This window comes from Coffea eugenioides, chromosome 1 (genome assembly GCF_003713205.1).
Source record: "Coffea eugenioides isolate CCC68of chromosome 1, Ceug_1.0, whole genome shotgun sequence".
In the NCBI taxonomy this organism is placed as follows: Eukaryota; Viridiplantae; Streptophyta; class Magnoliopsida; order Gentianales; family Rubiaceae; genus Coffea; species Coffea eugenioides.
The window spans coordinates 23,322,570-23,346,228 of record NC_040035.1 but is presented as its reverse complement, the minus strand read 5'-3'; the positions used below and the strand labels follow the sequence as shown (position 1 = coordinate 23,346,228).

Here is a 23,659-nt window from a genome sequence, read left to right as displayed (position 1 = left end):
CTGTAATTGGATAATTTGGTTGGGAATGCTTCTGATTTGATTGTTGGTGCCTTCTGATTAATTGTATCCTTGTATCTTAGCTTTCGGATGGCTTTGGAATCACTTGATTTGGACTTAGGTAGCCTGACTTATGATGTTTGAACCAGAATGTGGTTTGTGAACCTGTTTTTGCGGTTCTGGTTTAGTATCTTGCATTTTTGACCTAGTTACACTCGAAACTGGGCAGAGTAGCCTTTTTCAACATTGTAACCCTATCTCTTAGCTTCGAAACGGTGTATCTTTCACCTCCATCCGATAATCGTAGTGCCAATGGTGCCAAAACCGCAAAATGATGTCAAAAACTGTTTTTTTTGGGTTAGAGCTTAATTCCATTTCCGGATTTTCCTGGTTTACTCCAGCGCTTACTTATTCTTATGGAACCCTATTTTGGTGGTATTTGGACTTGGTTTATGATAGGTAATCGAGTCTTATTGTGCTTATTTGAATGTTTTAGGACGTGACGGTGGTCCAAGACGCTCTTAGGCGGAAGTGCATGAAATATCATTTGCTTGATTGGTGAGTGTACCACTCACTTGTTGTTTACAATGTGGCTTTGGTAAATGTGAACTTGATGCCTTGAAGGCTTATTTGCTTCGTTGAACTTAATTAAGTGAGGGTGTACTTGATCGCCCTCATCCATTTGGTATCTCATATGACTGTCTACTGTTTTACTGCAATGACTGAATGATACATGAAATACTGAATTGGTTCATGAATTTGGTGTCGCTTGGACGAGTATCCAACGACCATTACTGATACGACTGAGGTCAACCCCATTGGTAGTCAATTGGATCGAGCCGGCGAGGGCTTGGTCGTGAAAATTGACGAGCCATGGGGACTGTTATATGGAATCTTGTAGTAGTGAGACTCTTGATTCCGGTATACTCGAGTATTACCAAATTTCTACTGTTTGGAGTTCGGGCCCGATAGGGGTATGTTGGGTGGAAGGAATGGAAGTAAAGTGGAGCCTACGGTTGGTTACTCTTAAACGTTGACGGAGGGTCAATGAGATCCGATCAAGAATGCAAACGAGGAAAAGGGCTCTTGAGAGCCGCCCGCATCCTTTTATCACCACTATTGATGTGTGCCTTTGCTTACTTTTGATGAATTGGAATGAAAAGCTTTATGCTTATGTGAACTTTGCTGTTTGAGTGGTATTATCTCACTGGGCGTAAGCTCACTCTATTCCCTTTTGTTTTCCTTACAGGAAAATAAATACTTTTGGACTGGATTTGATAATTGGTTGCGGAATTGAGCTAGATGAAAATCGGACTTGATGTTTGGTTGGGTTTTGACGTGTCGGTTACTATTCATGACCGACTCCGGTTTCTTTTTTTTTTATTTTGACATTTTGACTTGTTTACGCGCGGTTGTAAGTTCCGGAACGTATTAGATCGCTCTAAACTGAACTGTTAGTCCTGGCGAGAGCTGGGCAGGCAGTCCGCTAACCCCTTTGGTTCGCCTTAGGGGAAGGTGGGGCTGTTACAGGTGGTATCAGAGCCTAGGTTTGAATTGGCCTGGGTGTATTAGAAATGCTTGATTTGAGGATTATTTTGATTACGTCTTTTAAGATTATTATACTTATTTCTTCTTTTGGTGTAGGATGGACGGTCATGGTGAGCCTAGTAGTTCCCCTGCTGGAGAGCGACCCCGTGGGGTGCTCCCAGTGATTCCGTACCAGATCCGGCCCAGAGGGGCCGTTGTGCGTTGGAGCCCGGCTAACCGCCTCCGACGTTGCGAGTGTCGACACAAGTACGCTTACCCTAACGCTCTGGTGTTGGCCGTGGCCGAGGAGCGTAAGGAGTTGGCCGAAGATAAGGCTAGGCTTGAGGCCGAGGTGAACCAACTTAGGGCGGCCAATGAGAAACAAGCTGAGCGCATTAAGTGTGACGCCCCGAAAAGTATAAGTGTGAGAACCCGTACTTTTCCCATTTTCTAGGGTTTTATTTATTTAATGGCTTGTTTTCTGCGTTTTCTTTAGTAGGGAAATTTTCTATATATTTTTAAGGAGCAGATATAGTTTTTGGATGATTTTTCTAGTATCAAATAGGTTTTGAGAAATTAAGAGTGTATACCGGATGTGGGACCCACTAGGGCGAAAAGTTCTGAAAAATTCGACCAATTAGGTTAAGTTCCGGATACTGGGTGAAATTTATCAGGTGTTAAGAGATAATTAGAGGAGGTGAAGTGATTGATGTGAGAGGGAAAAAGAAGGATAGGAATGCATTAATGAAGTGACAAGTGTCACCTTAAGAGTGGTGGTCACTTATTTGACTTTTGACCTTTCTTACCAATTGATTAAATATCTCAAAATTTACCAAAAATTCACTCTTTCTTTCACCTTTGTTGCCGGCCCTCTCTAGCTAAGAAGAAAGAAAAACTCTCCAAGATTCTTGCTTCCATCTTGCTTGAGTGTAATCATCCAACCATTTGATCTTGTTTCTACTCCATAAAATCTCTCCATTTGGTACTAGAAAGTGATTTGGTGAAGTGTTTAAGGAAGCTAAGGTGTCCAACAACTCTCCCTCTCTTGTTTACTAGGTGAGTGGTGATTGAACTTCCTCCTACACTTAATGAAGCTTAAGTTGTGCTTAATGGTAGCTAAAGTGATGAATTTGTGGTTTATTTCTTGGTTTGAGAGGAATTGGTGAAGTTTTCAATTTATTGATGAATTTTCTGGTTTAATTATGATCATGATGTTGTGGTTATCTATGATGGTTGGAATTGATGGCTAATGACTATAGTAGGTGTACATGATTGGTAATTGTAACTAATTTTGGGTTTGGAAGGAATTTGAGAAAGTTAGGGTTCCATAACCCCCTTTCTGTCCGGTTTTGTATCATATGGTTAGAGGCCGAATTGGCCTTAACTGAAAACATGAAAGTTGTAGGTATTGATGTTTTAAGGGTGCCTGTAAAATTTCAGGTCAATTGGAGTAGTGTAGAATGAGATAAGCTGAAATTACTATTGCTGTTCTGGGTTCATCAGGATGTTAGATCTGTGTCTGAAATGGGCTGTTTTGACTGGAATTGTTTTGGATTTGGGTGTTGAGGTCTTCGGATGAAATTTAACTTGATGTCCTAGCTACCATATGCCTTTGGAATTTCTGAATTTGGACCTGTTTAGACTGAGTTGTACTGATTACAGCATAGTGTAATTTGTAAACCTGCAATTACGGTTCTGGTTTGGTATTTGGCATATATGACTTAGTTGTACTGGGATTTGGACTGAGTGGCCTTATACATTGTTGTAGCCCTGGTTCTTAGCTTCGAAACGGTGGGTCTTCCACCTTCATCCGACAATCTTAGCGCCTTTGATACCATTACCGCAAAAGGACGTCAAAACTGTTTTTCTGGTTTTGAGCTTAACTTTCATTTCCGGACTTTTCCCTAGCTTGACTTGTACTAGTACTACTTGGAGCTTGCTGAATGGCTATTGGATGAACTTGTTGTTATGTGTATACCTTTGGGTTGGAATGAGAAAAATAATGAAGCCATGATGGCTGGAAAAGTTAGAAAATTCAGGGGAAGTGCTGTCCGAACTTTGAAGGGACTTGTTTGCATTGAGTTTGTGATCTAAGACTTGGATTTGTGCAAGGCAATGATATATGATGGATGATTTCTGAGCCATGGAGGTGAGTGACCCTAAACTATTTCCAAAGTACTTGTGAAACGTTTCTTGCATTATTTACTTTTGAACTGTTTCCAAAGTTACTTCTGAACTGTTTCCAAAGTTACTTTTGAACTGTTTTCTTGCATATCATGCGTGCTTATATGAGAGCGTTCCTTGTTTGATATATTTCCTTGACTAATTGGCTTGTTATTATGGATTGATAATGTATTAAGTGCTTTCAATGATTGTTAAAACGAGTTTTCTGGGCGAGTGTGTACTTTATCGCACTCAACCTAAATAAATGTGAAATTTTCATGATTAATGATTAAATGCTACTTGCGCATGAATGTAAGCCTTTTTGGGCTGAACTGGCCATTGCCCCTTGTTACCGGTCGTCTCGAGCCAGAAGCGGACTCGGTCGGGCGATTAGGGACCTGGGTGAACGTTTGGTATACTCGAGTATTACCTTTGTAGGTTGGTGGAGGTTGGTGGAAAATGATGCAATTTCAAATGAGAAAAAAGAAAAGGAAATGACAGGAGAACGAACGTATCTTTTTCATGAATGTTACTATCGCTTTCCATTGTACATGTTTCTTGAATTATTGATACTCATATTTAATGTTTTGTAAATGTCGTAATTGTTTCTGGACTTATCATTTGATTTATGACATCATTGAAATGAACTATTGTGAAACCGATTTGACTACTATTTTTTTCTGGTTACTCGCTGAGCTTCTAGCTCACCCCAAAAATATTTTATTCCCCTCCACAGGGCTCGTGGCGAAGGAAGGCTTGTTGTGATTTTATTGTTGTGGAAATCCTCTTGTGTAATAATTGGGATCATGGATCAGAGTGGCGCAGTGGAAGCATGGACGCTTCGCTTTTGATATGTAATTATTTGTTGGAGAATTTGATGTAATATTTGAGTTTTATCTTGTAATCTGTATGAGAAATGTAGTGAACGACTGAGTCCCGGCGAGAGCCGGGCAGGCGGTCCGCCGAACCCTCTGGTTCGCCTTAGGGGGAGGTGGGGCTGTTACATTAAGGGGTTGGAGTATGACGTGCTTGAGGTAGAGGATAGGGTTGATGACCTCTGCACTCAACTTAGGGAAGTTCGTGAGCGTGAGACTAAGCGAGCTTGAAAGGTTAAGGTTCGAGCCGCATCGATCCTGAACCTCTGCGCGGACGTGGTCGAGGGCGTGAGTGACGAGGACTCGTGGGCGGGACCCGAGGCTGGGGTTGGATCCACCCCGTCGGGTGGGTCTACTAGCCCATCGACGGACTAGGTCTCGACTCCTAGGTTTTTTTGGGATAGTTTTGTTTCTTGTATATAGGGATAGGGAAAGAGCCTAAGCTAGCCGTTTGGTATATTTGGCTTAGCTACATGTATAATCTTTTGATAAGGCCATTCCCTGGTGGTTTTTCTATGTTTCGACTTGACTTGACTGTACTTGATTTGACTGTACTTGGCTTGACTGGTTGTGATATGTGTGTTGTTTGACTTTGTTTGGAATGTATATATATGTTATTGTAAAAGCTTTTGGGATTTTTGTAACAGCCCCACTTTCCCCTAAGGTGAACCAAAGGGGTTAGCGGACTGCCTGCCCAGCTCTCGCCAGGACTACGGATCAGTTCACGTCGATCTAATACGTTCCGGAACATACCCACGCGCGTAAACAAGTCAAAATCTCAAAATAAAAAAAACGAAAATTGAAACCGATGATGAACAGTACCGGCCATGTCCGAATCCGGATACTAGGCCGAGAGTAGCCAAATTTTTCTTTTGCCGTTTGAAATACAAGTTAATCCGAAACCCAACCAAATGTCAACCAAACATATATACAGTGAAATGTAACATTTACAAGCCAAAAGCCAAAGCGGCATATCAAAACGATTCATCATGGATATACATGATCGGTTTGCCAACCAAAAGAAATTGAACCCAATACACATTAGGGTTTCATGCAAGGAGCTAGTCAAAATAAACATATACATGGCTCAATTTGGCAACCAACAAGTATGAGCTTCAAAAAGTGATTATTTTCCTGTAAGGAAAACAAATGGAATGGTGTGAGCTAAAGCTCAGTGAGCAACTATCACACAATCAACCAAGATCACTTAAGCATAATCGTTCATTGCAAATATTCAAATAAGAAGCAAAACAAATCGGTAAAAGGATACGGACGGCTCTCAAGAGCCCATTTCCACGCTTACATTCTTGATCGAACTTCATTGACCCTCCGTCAATGTTAAAAGTACCAAACCGTAGACCTCACTTCACTTCCATTCCTTCCACCCAACATACCCCAACCGGGCCCGCACTCCAAGCAGTAACATTAGGTGATACTCGAGTACACCGGAACCAAGGGTCTCATTACCACAAGATTCTCATTTCAGTCCCCGTGGCTAGTCAATTTTCACGACCAAGCCCTCGCTGGTTCGATTCGAGTGACTCCCAACGGGGTTGAGCTCAGTAGTACAGTAGGGTCGTTGGATACTCGTCCAACCGACACCCAAACAATATCAGTACAGTCATTCATAAAGCAGTACAGTAAGACAGTGAAACAGTACACAGTCGTTCACAAGCATAAAAGGAATGAGGGCGGTCAAGTACACCCTCACCCTAATCATTTCCAATAGCCAAACAAGCCTTCAAGGCATCACAATCACATATAGCAAAGCCACTTTATAAATCCAAGTGAGTAGTATACTCACCAATCGATAAAATGATGTTTCATGCACCGTCGTTAAACGAACGTCGTGCACCACCGTTTCCTCCTAGAACAAGTAAACAATTCCCATAAGACTCGATAACGAGTCATGAATCAACACTAATCACAACCCAATAGGGTTTCATATACATAAACAAGCATCATAAGCAAACCAGAAATTAGAAGTAGCACTAGCCTTGGCCCCGAATAGAAAAACTGTTTTGCCCTTATTATGCGGTAATGGCGTCAAATTCACTACGGTTATCGGATGGGGGTGTAAGACCCACTGTTTCGAAGCTATGAAACAGGGCTACAACAATGAAGAAGGTCTCTCAGTCCAAATCCTAGCACAACTAGGTCAAAAATGCAGAAAACCAACCCAGAACCGTAATTGCAGGTTCACAAATCACACAAAACTGTAATCAGTCCAAATCAGTCTATACAGGTCCAAATGCATTGATTCCAAAGGCATATGAAAGTAAGACATCAAGCTACATTTCATCAGAAGACACCAACAACAAAATCCAAACCAATTCCAGTCAAAACAGACAATTACTATCGCAGTTCGCACATTCTGTTCACCAAAAACAGCAACAGTAAAAGTGGCATAACTCACTCTATACTACTCGAAATGCCCTGAAATTTTTCAGGCACTACAAACTCATCAATACCTACAACTTTCATGTTTTGAGAAAAGTCCAATTCGGCCTCTATCTATGACCTAAAATTTCGGACAGATTAGGGGTTCATGAACCCTAACTTTTCACATTTCAATCCAAACTCAAAATTGGTTGCAATTTCCTATCATATGCACCTACTAGAGCCAAAGCCCCTTATTACCAACCATCAAAAACAACCACACCATCATGATCATATGAAACCAGAAAATTCCCAAAAAAAATAAAAACTCAACCAAATCACTTCAAACCAAGAAATAAACCACAATTTCTAACACCATAGCCACCATTAGGCATAAATTCAACATCATTAGATATAGGAGGGTGTTCATATACCACTTACCAAGTAACCAAGAGAGAGGAAGATGTTGGACACCTTAAGTCTTCAAACAAACTTCACTAAACTACTTCCTAGCACCCAAGGAAGGAATTTTATGGAGTAAAAACTAATTTAAGCAAGTAGTTTGGATGATTTGAGCTAGGAATTTGCCAAGATGTTGAAGATTTTTGTCTTTCTTCTTGCTAGAGAGGTTCGGCCATCAAGGGGTGAAAAATGGTAAGTTTTTTTGTGAATTTTGAAGATATTTAATCCATAAGTCAAAAGGTCAAAATCATGAATAGTAAATCATAAAGTCCACCCAATAGAAAAATGACACATGGCATCTCATTAAATGCAATTCAATCCTTTCTTTTCTCTCTCACATCAATCACCTCACACTCCTTTACTTATCCATTAACACCCGATAAATTTCACAGTATCCGAAACTTAATCTTATTGGCCGAATTTTTCCGAACTTTTCACACTAGTGGGTCCCACGTCCATATTCGATCCGTAATTTCTCAAAAACTACCCAATGCTAGAAAAATCATCTAAAAACTATAATTACTCATAAAATCCACCAAGAAAATATTCCTAGGCCAGAAAATGCAGAAAACATGCAATTAAAGGGGAAAACCCTAGGAAAAATATTAGGGAATTTACGGGTTCTCACAATTTTATTTACATGCATTGTTATTCTATTGTTCTAGTACGTTGCCTAGACCAAGTAGAGTTCATGGAAGCTACACGTAGTGGACGGGGATGTGGGCGTGGAAATAGACAACCCACACCGGACAGGGGTATTGGGGAAACCTCATCTGGACCTAATCCTGACCCCAACGTGCAAATAGCTGCCGCTATGCAGCAAATGACTAACTTGCTGGCCCAAGTGGTGCAGCAACAGGGCCAAAACCCAAACCCTAATCCTGGAAACCCTGGCAACCACATCGAGAGCGAAGACAGAGCTCTCGAACGATTTCAAAAGTTTGCTCCACCCAAATTTATTGGGGGGCCTGATCCGGATATCGCCGAAAGGTGGCTCGAGAAGATGGTCGATATTTTTGCGGCCTTGCACTACACCGAAGAACGGCAGGTGACTTTTGCCGTTTTTCAGTTGGAAGGGGCGGCCCGTTCCTGGTGGAACGTAATACGGCAAAAATGGGAATGGGAACAAACGCCCAGGACTTGGGTGAATTTCATAAGGGAATTCAACGCGAAATTTTTCCCTCCTCTAGTTCAGGAGAGGAAGGAAGATGAGTTCATCCGACTCCGCCAAGGGACTCAATCTGTTGCGGAATACGAGAGTCAATTTACCCGCCTGTCCAAATTTGCGCCTGAGCTGATCATGACCGAACAACAGCGGATCAGGGGCTTTATCCAGGGCTTGAATGTCGAAATCCAGAAGGACCTCGCAGTGGCTCAAATCAATGCTTTTAGCGAGGTTGTGGAAAAGGCCCAACGAGTAGAGAGTACTAGATTGCAAGTCCGGAACTTCCAGGCAAAGAAGCGGGGTTTTCCTGGGAGTAGTTCAGGACAGGGAGGAATGGGAGGTGGACGACAGTCGGGTACAGGCAGAGGGATTCCGTCTAGGGGTGGCCAAGCTGGGCGAGGCCAAAGAGGAAATTTTCAGGGAGGCTCAGCTTCAGCACCTCGCGGTCCCTGTGGGCATTGTGGGAAGCCAAACCACACGGAAGATAACTGCTGGAGGAAGGAGGGCAAATGTCTGCGATGTGGAAGCGCAGACCACCAGTTGGCTACTTGCCCAGTCCTAAAACAAGACGGAAAGGGAAGTCAACCACCGTCGAGGACCAATGCTGGACCAGCTAAGGGAGATGGGTCCAAACCTAAGGTGCCAACTAGAGTGTATTCGTTAGAACCCCAACAGGTCCCAGATTCCTCAGAGGTCGTAGAAGGTACGATCCCTATTTTTCATCATTTTACCAAAGTTTTAATTGATCCTGGTGCCACTCATTCCTTTGTTAACCCTGATTTCATGTGTGGCATCGATATAAAACCTGCTAGTTTACCATACGACCTCGAAGTTAGTACACCTACGGGGAATCAACGTTTGATTACTAGTATGGTTTATAGGGATTGTGAAGTGTGGATAGAAGAGAAGAGATTGTTAGGGGACTTGATAAGCTTGGTCATTAAGTGGTATGATGTGATCTTGGGTATGGACTGGCTAGCCAAGTATAATGCCCAACTGGATTGTAAAACGAAAGCGGTAGAATTCCGCATCCCTGGTGAGGCAACCTTAAGGTTGGACATAAGGGGCAGGTTAGCCTCATCTGCCCTGATTTCGGGCATCCGGGCTAGAAAACTGCTAAGTAGAGGGGCGCAAGGATTTTTAGCCTTGTTGATTAACACCCCTACGAATAAGTTAAAGGTGGAGGACGTGAACATAGTAAAGGAATTTCCGGATGTATTTCCTGATGAGTTAGTAGCCCTACCTCCAGAAAGAGAGATAGAATTCAAGATAGACCTGCTACCTGGAACCTCACCTATTTCCAAAACACCATACCGAATGGCCCCTGCAGAGCTCAAAGAGCTAAAGTTGCAATTACAGGACCTTCTGGAGTGGGGATTCATTCAAGAGAGTAGGTCTCCTTGGGGAGCTCTTGTCCTGTTTGTCAAGAAAAAGGACGGAGGTTTGAGGATGTGTATCGATTATCGGGGCCTGAATAATATTACGGTAGAAAAGAAGTATCCACTGCCCCACATAGATGAGTTGTTTGACCAGTTGCAGGGAGCGGTGGTCTTCTTGAAACTAGATCTCCGCCAAGGGTATTACCAGTTATTAATCAGGAAGGAAGATATTCCGAAAACCGCTTTCAACTCGAGATATGGGCATTACGAATTCGCAGTTATGCCATTCGGACTAACCAATGCTCCTGCCGCCTTCATGGATTTAATGCATAGGGTTTTTAAGCCCTACCTGGATCGATTTGTCGTAGTCTTTATTGACGACATTCTGGTCTATTCCAAGACACGTGAGGAGCATGAGCAGTACTTGAGGATTGTCTTACAAACCCTAAGAGACCATCAACTGTACGCCAAGTTCAGCAAGTGCGAATTTTGGCTGGAGAAAATTTCTTTTCTGGGACACGTAATTTCTCAAGAGGGTATTTCAGTTGACCCGGAGAAAGTAGAGGCTGTGACTAATTGGAAGAGGCCAGAAAATCCCACCGAGGTCCGCAGCTTTCTAGGGCTGGCTGGATATTATCGGCGTTTCATCAAGGACTTTTCCAAACTGGCCGATCCCCTAACCGACTTGACAAAGAAACATGGTCGGTTCGTTTGGAATGCCCGATGTGAGACGAGTTTTCAAGAGTTAAAGAAAAGATTGACCATGGCTCCAGTTCTAGTCTTACCTAACGGAGGTGACGGGTTTGTCGTTTATACCGATGCGTCACAGGAAGGTCTAGGGTGTGTGCTGATGCAGAACCGAAATGTGATATCTTTTGCCTCTAGGAAGTTGAAACTTCATGAGCAAAATTACCCGACCCACGATCTGGAACTAGCCGCCGTTGTTTTCGCACTGAAAAAGTGGAGACACTACCTATATGGGGTGACCTTTGAAGTGTACTCGGACCATAAGAGTCTTAGGTACCTCTTTTCACGGAAGGAATTAAACATGAGGCAGCGACGGTGGATGGAATTGCTGGAAGATTACGACTGTACTATCAACTACCATCCGGGAAAAGCGAACGTGGTGGCCGATGCCCAAAGTCGTAAATGCGATAGCCCCACCTCCCCCTAAGGCGAACCAAAGGGTTCGGCGGACCGCCTGCCCAGCTCTCGCCAGGACTACAGAGTCGATTCACACAAACCCAACATAGTATGCGCGATAAGATCCAAAGAAAATGGAAACTACAAATATTTACATTGGAGTCTTGAACAAATTCAGATACAGTGCAATACGAGGTATTCATACTACACAAAATACAATTAAGTCTCCGTTTTTGAAAGAGCAAGTACAATTAGGGTTTCCAACCATTGAGGAGCTATACAAAATATCTAAACTAGCTCAACTCATGCTTCAAAGTCACAGTTCCCAAAAAGTGGTTCCCTATAAGGAAAACAAAGGTAACAAAAGGGGTGAGCTTGCGCTCAATGAGGTACCAGACATATAGCAGAAAAATCATGGCATTTCACGTTTAACAAATCAGGTACACATGCCAGATGTAACGTAAAGTAGTTAGACACAATGATTCAAATAGGAAGGATACAGATGGCTCTCAAGAGCCAGATTTCCATTTGCAGTACTTGATCCGAACCCGTTGACTCTCCGTCAACGTACATAGAACCAACATATCCATGCACCCCACTTTACACCAATTTTCGTCCACCACACATACCCCTACCGGGCCCGAACGCCGAACAGAACAGAAGTGGTAATACTCGAGTATACCGGAATTAAGGGTCTCAATACCCAAAGATTCCTGAAACAGACTACCGTGGTTCGTTATCTAATCGACCAGGCCCTTGCCGGCCCGACTTGAGTAACTAGCCACAGGTGTTGAGCTTAGAGGTCACAGAAAAGTCGTTGGATACCAGTCTCCAAATGACGTCCGAACAGACTCAGATACAGATAACAGATTACATATAGTCAAGAGGCATACAGACAGACAAGAGAACAAGTGTGATAAAGTACACCCTCGTCTCAAACAGATTAAACAGATAGTACAATCATTCAGATTACAGATTGCAAGTGCAGAAATCAAGTTAAGCAACAAGTGAGGGGAGTGGTACACTCACAGGTTCAAGTACGGATATTTCAAAAGTTTTCACTTCAAATTGGCTTTAATCGCCAAGAAACCCTAAAAGAACCAAAGTAAAACAATTGAGGGTTTCACCTCCAAAATCGAGTAAACAGAATACACAAGTGAGACTCGACTACTAGTCGTATGCCTCGCCAAATAATTACTAATACAAGGGTGCAAAACATGATTTTGGAAACAAAAATAACGAGAGGACCTAGGGTTTGAACGACCCAAAAAGCCCTTCATTTCTTTCAAAAGGCAACTCAAACCTAAAGAGACTAAACGGCCTAGAAAAATTGGACAGCATTTCCCCTGAATTTGCTTACTTTTCCAGCCATCATGCCTTCATTATTTTCCTCAATCAAGCCCAAAGTCATACGCAATATAAATTCATCACAACAGCCGTTCAATAGGCTCAAAGTCATTCAAATACCAGATTTAGCTAGGAAAATGACCGGAAATGAAAGTTAAGCCCTAAAACCCAAAACAGTTTTGACGTCATTTAGCGTATTGGACACAACCAGTGTTACGATTATCGGATGGAGGTGTAATATACACTGTTTCGAAGCTAACAGAAAGGGATACAATGTTACAGAAGGTCACTCAATCCAGTTTGTAGTGTAACTAGGTCAAAAGTTCAAGGTACCAAACCAGAACCGTATGAACAGGTTAACAAACCGCATTCTGGTTAAATAACCATAATTCAGGCTACCAAAGTCCAATTCACTTGATTCCAAATCCATCCGAAAGCTAAGATACTAGGATATATTTCTTAAGAAGACATCAACAACCAATTTGGTAGTATTCCTGGTCAAAAGAACCAATTACAGAAGCTGATTCTCAGTTTCGGGTAACTACAGGGCAGCAGGGGTAATTCAATCTTTTCACAAGATACAGTGCTAGGATCGAGATGAAATTTTTCAGGTAGGTAGTTTACACCATTTTCTACAACTTCCATGTTTTGGCCAAACTCTAATTCGGTAAGGATCAGGGTGAAAAGTCACGGTCAGATTGGGTGAAATGACAACCCTGTTCGCCGAACTCCAACCTAGGCCAGTCTGGGTATTTCCGACTTTTCACATGCTACCAAGCTCAGATTGAGTTGAAAATTTACAAACAACTATAAAACATCCTTGTCTACAACTTTCATGTTTTAATCTAAGGCTAATTCGGCTTCAAACATGCTCAAAAAAATTCGGACAGAACAGGCTTCTTTGGAACCCTAATCTGGAATTTTAGTTTCAAACCAACAATTTTTTACAAACAATCATTTCCAACTCATACCAACTCCATCTTACACTATAACAAACCATTAATCCATGACTAAACAATCATTTATATATTAAACCAGAAAATCCTCAATAATTAGAAAAATTTACACAGCTCAACCATAAGTCATGAAATAACCCCTAAAACCATCTCTTTAACTCACATAAGCCACTAATTAAACATTATTGAGAAGAAAAGAGAGGTTCCTTAGCTACTCACCTTACCAACTCAAGAAAGGAAGCAACTTAGCACCTTGGTCTTCCAAACCACTTCACAACCAACCTTAATACCACTAAACTAAGAGGTTTTATGGAGGAAATCCAAGTTTAATCGGTTAAATTGTTTGATTGGAGCAAGAAATGAAGAAGCAAGATGAAAGCTTTCCTTTCTTTTCTCCTTGTGAAGCTCAGCCAAGATGATGAAGAATGAAGGTAATTTTGGATCAATTTGGTACTTATTTGGTAAATGTAGTAAGATGGTCAAATGTCAAAGTCCAACCTTCAATCACAAGGTGACACTTGTCACCCTTTAAGCTTGAGATTATCTTCTTGTCTCTCCAAGACCAATCCATTTAAATAACCTCTAATTTTCTCTTAGCACCTAATAACTAAAACCCGGTATACTAAACTTAACCTAATTGACCGAATTTTACCGAACTTTCCGCACTAGCGGGTCCCACGTCCGATATACGCTCTTAATTTCTCAAAAACTAACCGATACTAGAAAAATCATTTAAAAACTATATTTACTAATAAAAATTATGTTTTAAAATATTCCGAATAAAGAAAATGTGGAAAAACGTGCAATTCAAAGAAAATTAAGAAAATTACGGGTCCTCACAGTAAAGCTCAGGTAGCAAGCTTAATGATCAAAGAATGGGATATGTTAGACTCCGTGTGTGAGTGGAAACCCCGCCTTGGGTGCCATAAAGTGATTTTTGGTAACATTAAGGTAACCTCCACCCTCTTGGAGAGGATTAAAGAAGCTCAAAAGGAGGATTTGATGGTACGAAAGTGGGGAGAGAAAGTGGGAAAAGGAGAAACCACTTATTTCAATTTTAGTCCTGAGGGTATTTTAAAATACTGAAACCGAATAGTGGTCCCGATGGATGAAGCGTTGAAAACGGAGATTCTAGAGGAAGCCCATCGATCCAAGTATACAATCAATCCGGGTAGTAGTAAGATGTATCAGGACCTGAAGGGAGCCTATTGGTGGGATAATATGAAAAAGGAAATCGCCCTGTACGTACAGAAATGTCTCGTTTGCCAACAGGTTAAAGCAGAGCATCAAAAACCATCGGGCTTGTTACAACCCCTTGAGATACCCGAATGGAAGTGGGAGAACATCACAATGGACTTTGTTTCAGGTTTACCACGAACGCAACGAGGACACAATGCCGTTTGGGTAATCGTCGACCGGTTAACCAAATCGGCTCACTTCCTGCCAGTAAACATGAAATATTCCATGGACAAGTTGGCCCAGCTGTACATGGATGAGATCGTAAGGCTACACGGCGTTCCAATCAGTATCGTCTCCGATCGAGACCCACGTTTCGTATCTAGGTTTTGGCAGAAATTCCAGGAAACGCTGGGGACGAAACTCAACTTGAGCACGACCTATCACTCTCAAACAGATGGTGTGACGCCCCGAAAAGTATAAGTGTGAGAACCCGGAAATTTTCTACTTTTCTAGGGTTTATTTTTTAAACGCCCGCCTTTTCTACATTTTCTTGATTAGAAAAATTCCCCAGATAAAGTTTATGAGCAAAAATAGTTTTAAAAATGATTTTTCTAGTATCGGTTAGTTTTTGAGAAATTAAAAGCGTATTTTGGACGTGGGACCCGCAAGTGCGGTAAATGCATTATATTTTTGACAACTTGTTGGAATTTTGTATTAAGTGATATTATTTTACAATGTGTTAAGATATTTGTGTAAGAGAGACAAAAAGTTAGGCAAGCAATTAATGAGAGGGACATGTGTCACCATATGATTAAATCTTGTTTTGACTTACTATTCAACCTTTTACCAATTACTAAATAAAACAAAAAAAATTGATCAAATATCTTCCATTTTTCCTTCAAGCTTGGCCGAACCTCCTCTTACAAGAAAAGAAAGAAAAGTTTCCAAGTTTCTTGGTCCAATCATGTCCAATCTCACAAACTAACCATTTAATCTTGAATTCCTTCCATAAAACCTCTTCAAGTAGTGATTGTGAGTTGTTGTGTGAAGTTTTTTTGGAAAGTTAAGGTGACCAATAGCTCTCTCTCTCTTGTTCTTAAGGTAAGTTGTGAAGAACCACCCTCCTCCTTTAATTGATGCTTAAATCATGCTTAGTGGTAGTATAAGATGCAAATTTATGGATTAAATCTTGAGTTTTGGTTGAATTGGTGAAGTTTTATTATTTTTGGGGATTTTTCTGTTTTACTATAAGCATGATTATGTGGCTATGTTTGATGATTGGAAATGATGTTTAAGGACTCTATGAGGTGGGAAAAGTGATTAATTGCAACCAATTTCTGTTTTGGACCAAAAATTGAAAAGTGAGGGTTTTGTGATGAACATTCTGTCCGAATTTTTAGGTCCTAGATAGAGGCCGAATTGGCCTTATCTCAAAACATGAAAGGTGTAGAGAATGACATTTTAGAGGTGCCTGCAAAATTTCAGGGCATTTGGAGTAGTGTAGAGTGAGTTATGTCGTTTTTACTGTTGCTGTTCTGGGTGATCAGTATGTGCGAACTGCACTTGTAATTGGCCATTTTGACTGGAATTGGTTTGGATTTTGTTGTTTGTGTCTTCTGATGAAATGTAGCTTGATGCCTTATCTATCATATTCCTTTGGAATCAATGCATTTGGACCTGTGTAGACTGAGTTGGACGAATTACAGCATTGTGTGATTTGGGAACCTGCAATTACGATTCTGGTTTGGTATTCTGCATATTTGACCTAGTTGTGCTAGGATTTGGACTGAATGACCTTCTACATTGTTGTAGCCCTGGTTCTTAGCTTCGAAACGGTGGGTCTTGGACCTCCATCCGATACTCGTAGTACCTTTGGTGCCATTACCGCAAAAGGACGTCAAAACTGTTTTCTGGTTTTGAGCAATTGTGGTTAATTGCTATGTGATTGGGTTTGATTGTAGGATGGAAAGGATGAATTTATGGGGAAATGCTGTCCGATTTTTAATAGCGTTGGTTACCTTGAGTTTCATGTGAAAGGCTTGGACTTGAATGATGGAATTGGCTATATTGGACGAGGATTGTGAGCCGTGGAGGTGAGTGACCTCAAACTATTTCTAAAATTATTATGAACCGTTTCTTGCATTATTTACTTTTGAACTGTTTCCAAATTTACTTTTGAACCGCTTTCCCGCATTATTTACTTTTGAACTGTTTTCAAAGTTAATTTTGGATCTGTTTTCTTACATATCATGCGTGCTTGCATATCAGTGTCTTGTTATTATTGATTTTGCTTTCAATGATTGTTAAAACGAGTTTTCTAGGCGAGTGTGTACTTTATCGCACTCGACCTAAATAAATATGAAATTTTCAATGATTAATGATTAAATGCTACTTGCGCATGAATGTAAGCCTTTTGGGCTGAACTGGCCATTGCCCCTTGTTACCGGTCGTCTCGAGCCAGAAGCGGACTCGGTCGGGCGACTAGGAACTTGGGTGAATGTTTCGGTATACTCGAGTATTACTTTGTAGGTTGGTGGAGCCTGGCCAAAAGCCAGGGACGGGGTGAATGAATGCACGAATGAAACCAAATGCAATGAAATGACAGGAGAACGAATGTATCCTTTTCATGAATGTTACTATCGCTTTCCATTGTAAATGTTTCTTGAATTATTGATACTCCATATTGAAATGACATCATTGAAATGAACTATTGTTAAACAGATTTGATTACTGATTTTATTGGTTACTCGCTGAGCTTCTAGCTCACCCCAAAAATGTTTTATTCCCCTCCACAGGGCTCAAGGCGAAGGAACGGCTTGTAGTGTTTATTCGTGGATTATCTCATGTATGGATTGAACTTAGAATTCCTTTTGTGTAATCGTTCATATTGGGATTGTATTGAACGTTTAGAATTGATTGGATGTGTAATAGTCTAGTTTTGGACTTCCTCCTGTATAATAGTTGGTATCAAGGATCAGAGTGGCGCAGCGGAAGCATGGACGCTTCGCTTTTGATATGTAAAGTTTGGGAACCTTTGATGTATATTTGATATATATATCTTGAAATTCAATTGAGGATTGTAGTGAACGACTGAGTCCCGGCGAGAGCTGGGCAGGCGGCCCGCCGAACCCTCTGGTTCGCCTTAGGGGGAGGTGGGGTCGTGACAGATGGACAATCGGAGCGAACCATCCAAACTCTCGAGGACATGCTACGAACTTGCATTCTGGATTTTGGAGGCAACTGGGGTCAACACATGACCTTAGTAGATTTTACGTACAACAACAGCTACCATTCGTCGATTCAAATGGCCCCATACGAGGCACTATATGGACGAAAATGCCGATCACCGATCTACTGGGACGAAGTTGGCGAGAGAAAGGCATTAGATCCAACCACTATTCCATGGATGGAAGAGGCTCGAGAAAATGTCAAGTTGATACGGCAACGACTCCAAACAGCTCAAAGCCGACAAAAGAGCTACGCAGATAATCGAAGAAAAGACTTGAAATTCGAAGTTGGAGACCATGTGTTTCTCAAGATCACACCCTTACGGAGTTTCACAGCAGGCAAAGGAAAGAAGCTCCAACCGAGGTTCGTTGGACCCTTCAAGATTCTCCAAAGAATAGGTACGGTAGCGTATCGGTTAGAACTGCCATCCAGTCTCTCTAGAATTCACGACGTCTTCCACGTCTCGATGCTCAAGAAGTACTATCCCGACCTATCCCATATCTTACAACCAGAGGAGATCAACGTAGACGAATCGCTTGCTTACGAAGAGAAACCTGTCCAAGTGCTTGACCGGAAAGTCAAAGAGCTAAGAAACAAGCAGATTCCATTGGTTAAGATACTATGGAAAAACCATGGGGTAGAAGAAGCTACCTGGGAAGTGGAAGAAGAAATGCGAAAAAAATACCCTGAACTTTTTGTGAGTTAAGGTGAGAAATTTCGAGGGCGAAATTCTTTTAAGGGGGAAAGAGTGTGAGAACCCGTAATTTTTTCCATTTTCTAGGTTTTATTAGGGTTACTGGCATGTTTTCTGCATTTTCTTTATTCAAAAAGTTTCTAGATAATTTTTATGAGTAAATATAGTTTTTAGGTGAGTTTCTAGTATTGGTTAGTTTTTAAGAAATTAAGAGCGTATACCGGACGTGGGACCCACTAAGGTGAAATGTTCGGAAAAATTCGGCCAACTAGGTTAAGTTTTGGATACTGGGTTTAAATTATCGGGTGCTAGGAGATAATTAGAGGATACCTTATGGATTAGAGTGAGAGGGAACAAAAGGATATTCATGCATTTAATGGGGTGACAAGTGTCACCATGTGATTAAATCTTGCCATTTTGACCACTATTCATGCCTTTACCAAATTAATATCAAAATTCACCATTTTTCTCCCTCTCTTGGCCGGCCTCTTCAAGCAACAAAAGAAAAGAAAACTCTCCACAATCTTGTCTTCAATCTTGCCCAATCTTTCAATTAAACCGATTAATCTTCCAATTACTCCATAAAACCTCTTAGTTTGGTGGAGTTAAGCTTAGTTGTGAAGTGGTTTGGAAGCTTAAGGTGTTAAGTTGCTTCTTTCTTGACTTGGCAAGGTGAGTGGTGGAGGAACTCCTTTTCTCTCTTCAATAATGCTTAATTAGTGGTTAATGTGAGTTTAAGTGATGATTTTAGTGGTTATTTGTGATTTTTGGATGAAATTTGTGAAGTTTTATAATTATTGGTGATTTTTTTGTTTTCATATGATTATTATTATGGGATCATGTATGATGATTGGAAATGATATTTAAGAAAGCTAGAAGGTGGAAAAAGTGGTTAATTGTAGGAAATTTCTGTTTTGGAAGAAATTTGGAAAGTTAGGGTTTCATGTTCTTACATTCTGCCTGGCACTGTAGCTCATAGTTAGACGCCGAATTGGCCTTGGGTTAAAACATGAAAGTTGTAGGGAATGATATTTTAGAGATGACTACAAAATTTCAGGTCAATCGGAGCAACGTAACTTGAGAAAAGACTGAAATACCCCTGCTGCCCTGGTTCTACCCTTCTGTTTTCATATGATTATTATTATGGGATCATGTATGATGATTGAAAATGATATTTAAGGAATCTAGAAGGTGGAAAAAGTAGTTAATTGTAGGAAATTTCTGTTTTGGAAGAAATTTGGAAAGTTAGGGTTTCATGTTCTTACATTCTGCCCGGCACTGTAGCTCATAGTTAGAGGCCGAATTGGCCTTGGGTTAAAACATGAAAGTTGTAGGGAATGATATTTTAGAGATGACTACAAAACTTCAGGTCCATCGGAGCAACTTAACTTGAGAAAAGACTGAAATACCCCTGCTGCCCTGGTTCTACCCGAATTTGATAATTGCGTCTGTAATTGGGTAATTTGGTTGGGAATGCTTCTGATTTGGTTGTTGGTTCCTTCTGATGAATTGTATCCTTGTATCTTAGCTTTCAGATGGCTTTGGAATCACTTGATTTAGACTTATGTAGCCTGACTTATGATGTTTGAACCAGAATGTGGTTTGTGAACCTGTTTTTGCGGTTCTGGTTTAGTATCTGGCATTTTTGACCTAGTTACACTCGAAACGGGGCAGAGTAGCCTTCTTTAACATTGTATCCCTATCTCTTAGCTTCGAAACGGTGTATCTTTTACCTCCATCCGATAATCGTAGTGCCAATGGTGCCAAAACCGTAAAATGATGTCAAAAACTATTTTTTTTTTGTTAGAGCTTCATTCCATTTCCGGATTTTCCTGGTTTACTCTAGTGCTTATGTATTCTTATGGAGCCCTATTTTGGTGGTATTTGGACTTGGTTTATGACCGGTAATCGAGTCTTATTGTGCTTATTTGAATGTTTTAGGACGTGACGGTGGTCCAAGACGCTCTTAGGCGGAAGTGCATGAAATATCATTTGCTTGATTGGTGAGTGTACCACTCACTTGTTGTTTACAATGTGGCTTTGGTAAATGTGAACTTGATGCCTTGAAGGCTTATTTGCTTCGTTGAACTTAATTAAGTGAGGGTGTACTTGATCGCCCTCATCCATTTGGTATCTCATATAACTGTCTACTGTTTTACTGAAATGACTGAATGATACATGAAATACTGAATTGGTTCATGAATTTGGTGTCGCTTGGACGAGTATCCAACGACCATTACTGATACGACTGAGGTCAACCCCATTGGTAGTCAATTGGATCGATCCGGCGAGGGCTTGGTCGTGAAAATTGACGAGCCATGGGGACTGTTATATGGAATCTTGTAGTAGTGAGACTCTTGATTCCGGTATACTCGAGTATTACCAAATTTCTACTGTTTGGAGTTCGGGCCCGATAGGGGTATGTTGGGTGGAAGGAATGGAAGTAAAGTGGAGCCTACGGTTGGTTACTCTTAAACATTGATGGAGGGTCAATGAGATCCGATCAAGAATGCAAACGAGGAAAAGGGCTCTTGAGAGCCGCCCGTATCCTTTTATCACCACTATTGATGTGTGCCTTTGCTTACTTTTGATGAATTGGAATGAAAAGCTTTATGCTTATGTGAACTTTGCTGTTTGAGTGGTATTATCTCACTGGGCGTAAGCTCACTCTATTCCCTTTTGTTTTCCTTACAGGAAAATAAATACTTTTGGACTGGATTTGATAATTGGTTGCGGAATTGAGCTAGATGGACATATCTTTTGTATAGCTCCTTGATTGAAACCCTAAATGTACTTTTGGGTCCGAATCTCTTTTGATTTGGCAAACCGTACATGTACCAACTTTTGAATAACTTTTGTATGCCACTTGGGATTGTATATGCTTAATTTCAACATGTAAATATTTGCTTGATGTTTGGTTGGATTTTGACGTGTCGGTTACTATTCATGGCCGACTCCGGTTACATTTTTTTTTATTTTGACATTTTGACTTGTTTACGCGCGGTTGTAAGTTCCGGAACGTATTAGATCGCTCTAAACTGAACCGTTAGTCCTGGCGAGAGTTGGGCAGGCAATCCGCTAACCCCTTTGGTTCGCCTTAGGGGAAAGTAGGGCTGTCACACTTTGCCCCCCTTGGTTAAATCCTTGGATCATGAGGCGGCTCTGGGAGAGTTCATCTCTTGAGATTCCTAGTTCTTTCATAGCACGTACGGACATAATATTGACAGCAGATCCCCCATCAATGAGTATCCGATTCATCTTTTGTTCTCGGACATACGCACTAACAAACGAAGGTCGATTGTGGGTTTTGAACTCAACAGTTAAATCGTCATCATCAAAAATAATAGTCGTTGCACAATCCACTGGTGGTTTATCATCGATTTTGAATTTTTCCTCAAATTTAGTGCCAATTTGTGTGATTTGAGGATTTTCAGATTTGACGACATTACAAGAAGTGGAATCATCAGCATCGTCACTTAAATACCCCTTGGGTATAAATTCTCTCAGTGTCACGGGCTGTCGAACCTCTTGAAGGAGCTGAAAATCTGAAGGAATTGGTTTTGCGGCCACTCCTTTTTGTTTCTTTGTTGCATTTCGTCGTTTCATTGTCACTTTAGGTTTTGTCGAACGAACGCTTTTCGAAAAGATGTACTTTTTTATTTTTGGCTTGCAAGTCCTCTTTCGAGTGACTAAAGTCCATCCTTCGTTGTCATCTTCAGTAACGTCTTCAATTGAGGATTTTTCAAAACTCCTTAGACAAAGTACTACTCGATTTAGATAAAACTTCTATTGGACAACACATAGACCCAAACATTATTGTCGTTTGGTTTGCCGATGCTTTATCTTCCTCGAGAAGGATTTTTCCTTGACGGGCCAATTCCATAATTTTGTCTTTAAAGACAAAGCATTTGGTGAGAGGGTGGCCAATCAAGCGATGATAACAGCAATAGTTTGGATCATTGACTTTACCGGCTTCCTCTGGGCGCTTCATTTCGGGAAGTTCAAGAAGTTTCTCCTTGAAACGATCATCAAACATCCCTTGTAAATCAGATTCAAGAAATGGGTATTCTTTTCCTTGCATCTCTTTTAACGTGGGTCTTCTTACTGACCTATTTTGGGATGGATCCAACTTCTCAGTGATCTTTCGGCTCATTTTGGTAGCAATTTTCATAGGAGTTGTATTTATTGCCATGGACTCCTTATTACTGAGTCTTGAAGGAGGCTTGCCCCCTTTTTTATTTTCTTGCCTTTCATTGTTTTGACGAGACGGCTGCACTCGCGGAGCTTGAATAGGAAGCCCATCAGTTGCGTTGGCCGTGATGCTTAACTCCATATCATGAGCACGAGTAGCTAATTCTTCAAATGTGTTTGGGCGTATACCCTGTAGAATGTAGCTTAGGCTCCAATGCATTCCTCGAATGCACATTTCTATGGCAGAGAGTTCAGACAGTCTGTCCTTGCAGTTGAGACTCAGACTTCTCCACCTATCAATGTAGTTGACCACAGGTTCATCCTTCCATTGACGAGTGTTAGTCAACTCCAACATACTGACGATTCTTCTAGTGCTGTAGAAGCGATTCAAGAACTCTTGTTCCAACTGTTCCCAACTGTCGATGGACCCCGGAGTGAGATCAGTGTACCAATCAAACGCGTTGCACTTCAAGGATCGGACGAACTGTTTGACTAGCAGGTCACCATAGGTTCCAGTGTTGTTGCAGGTTTCGACAAAATGGGCCAATGTTGTTTTGGACTACCCTTCCCATCGAACTGTTGAAATTTAGGCGGTTGATATCCAGCAGGCATTACGAGGTTGTCGATTCTAGCAGTGTAAGGCTTGCAGTAGGTAAAGCTTGACTTTGAACCACCCTCCTTTTTATCTTTGATCACGCCTTCAACAAGTTCCTTCAGTTGTTCCACGGGGATAGTTCCATCAGCGGTCACAAATACTTCCTTTACCTTGTCTTTGCCTTTAGATGAGGGAATTTCACGCTCTTGGTTCGCATGGCTTCCTTCAGGAGCGTGATCTTTCTGGGTGAGCAATTGAGCAATGAGAGCATCTTGGTCCTTGATGTGTTTCATCATGGTTTCCATCATCTTGGACATGTTCGAAACTTGCTCTTCGAGACTTAAAGCATTTGTCATCATGGCAGGCATTGCAGCAGAAG

General features: G+C 41.2%; 1 protein-coding gene across 1 annotated transcript in view; it reads right to left on the bottom strand.

Annotated features, from left to right (window-relative positions):
- The window catches only part of LOC113769187, a 29,001-nt gene extending 5,961 nt beyond the window's left edge, over positions 1-23,040 (bottom strand). The window contains exon 1 of the mRNA XM_027313656.1: positions 22,464-23,040. Within this exon, the coding sequence (XP_027169457.1) occupies positions 22,464-23,040 (577 nt within the window). The remainder of the gene's footprint in view (positions 1-22,463) is intronic.
- Between the last annotated feature and the right edge of the window lie 619 nt (positions 23,041-23,659).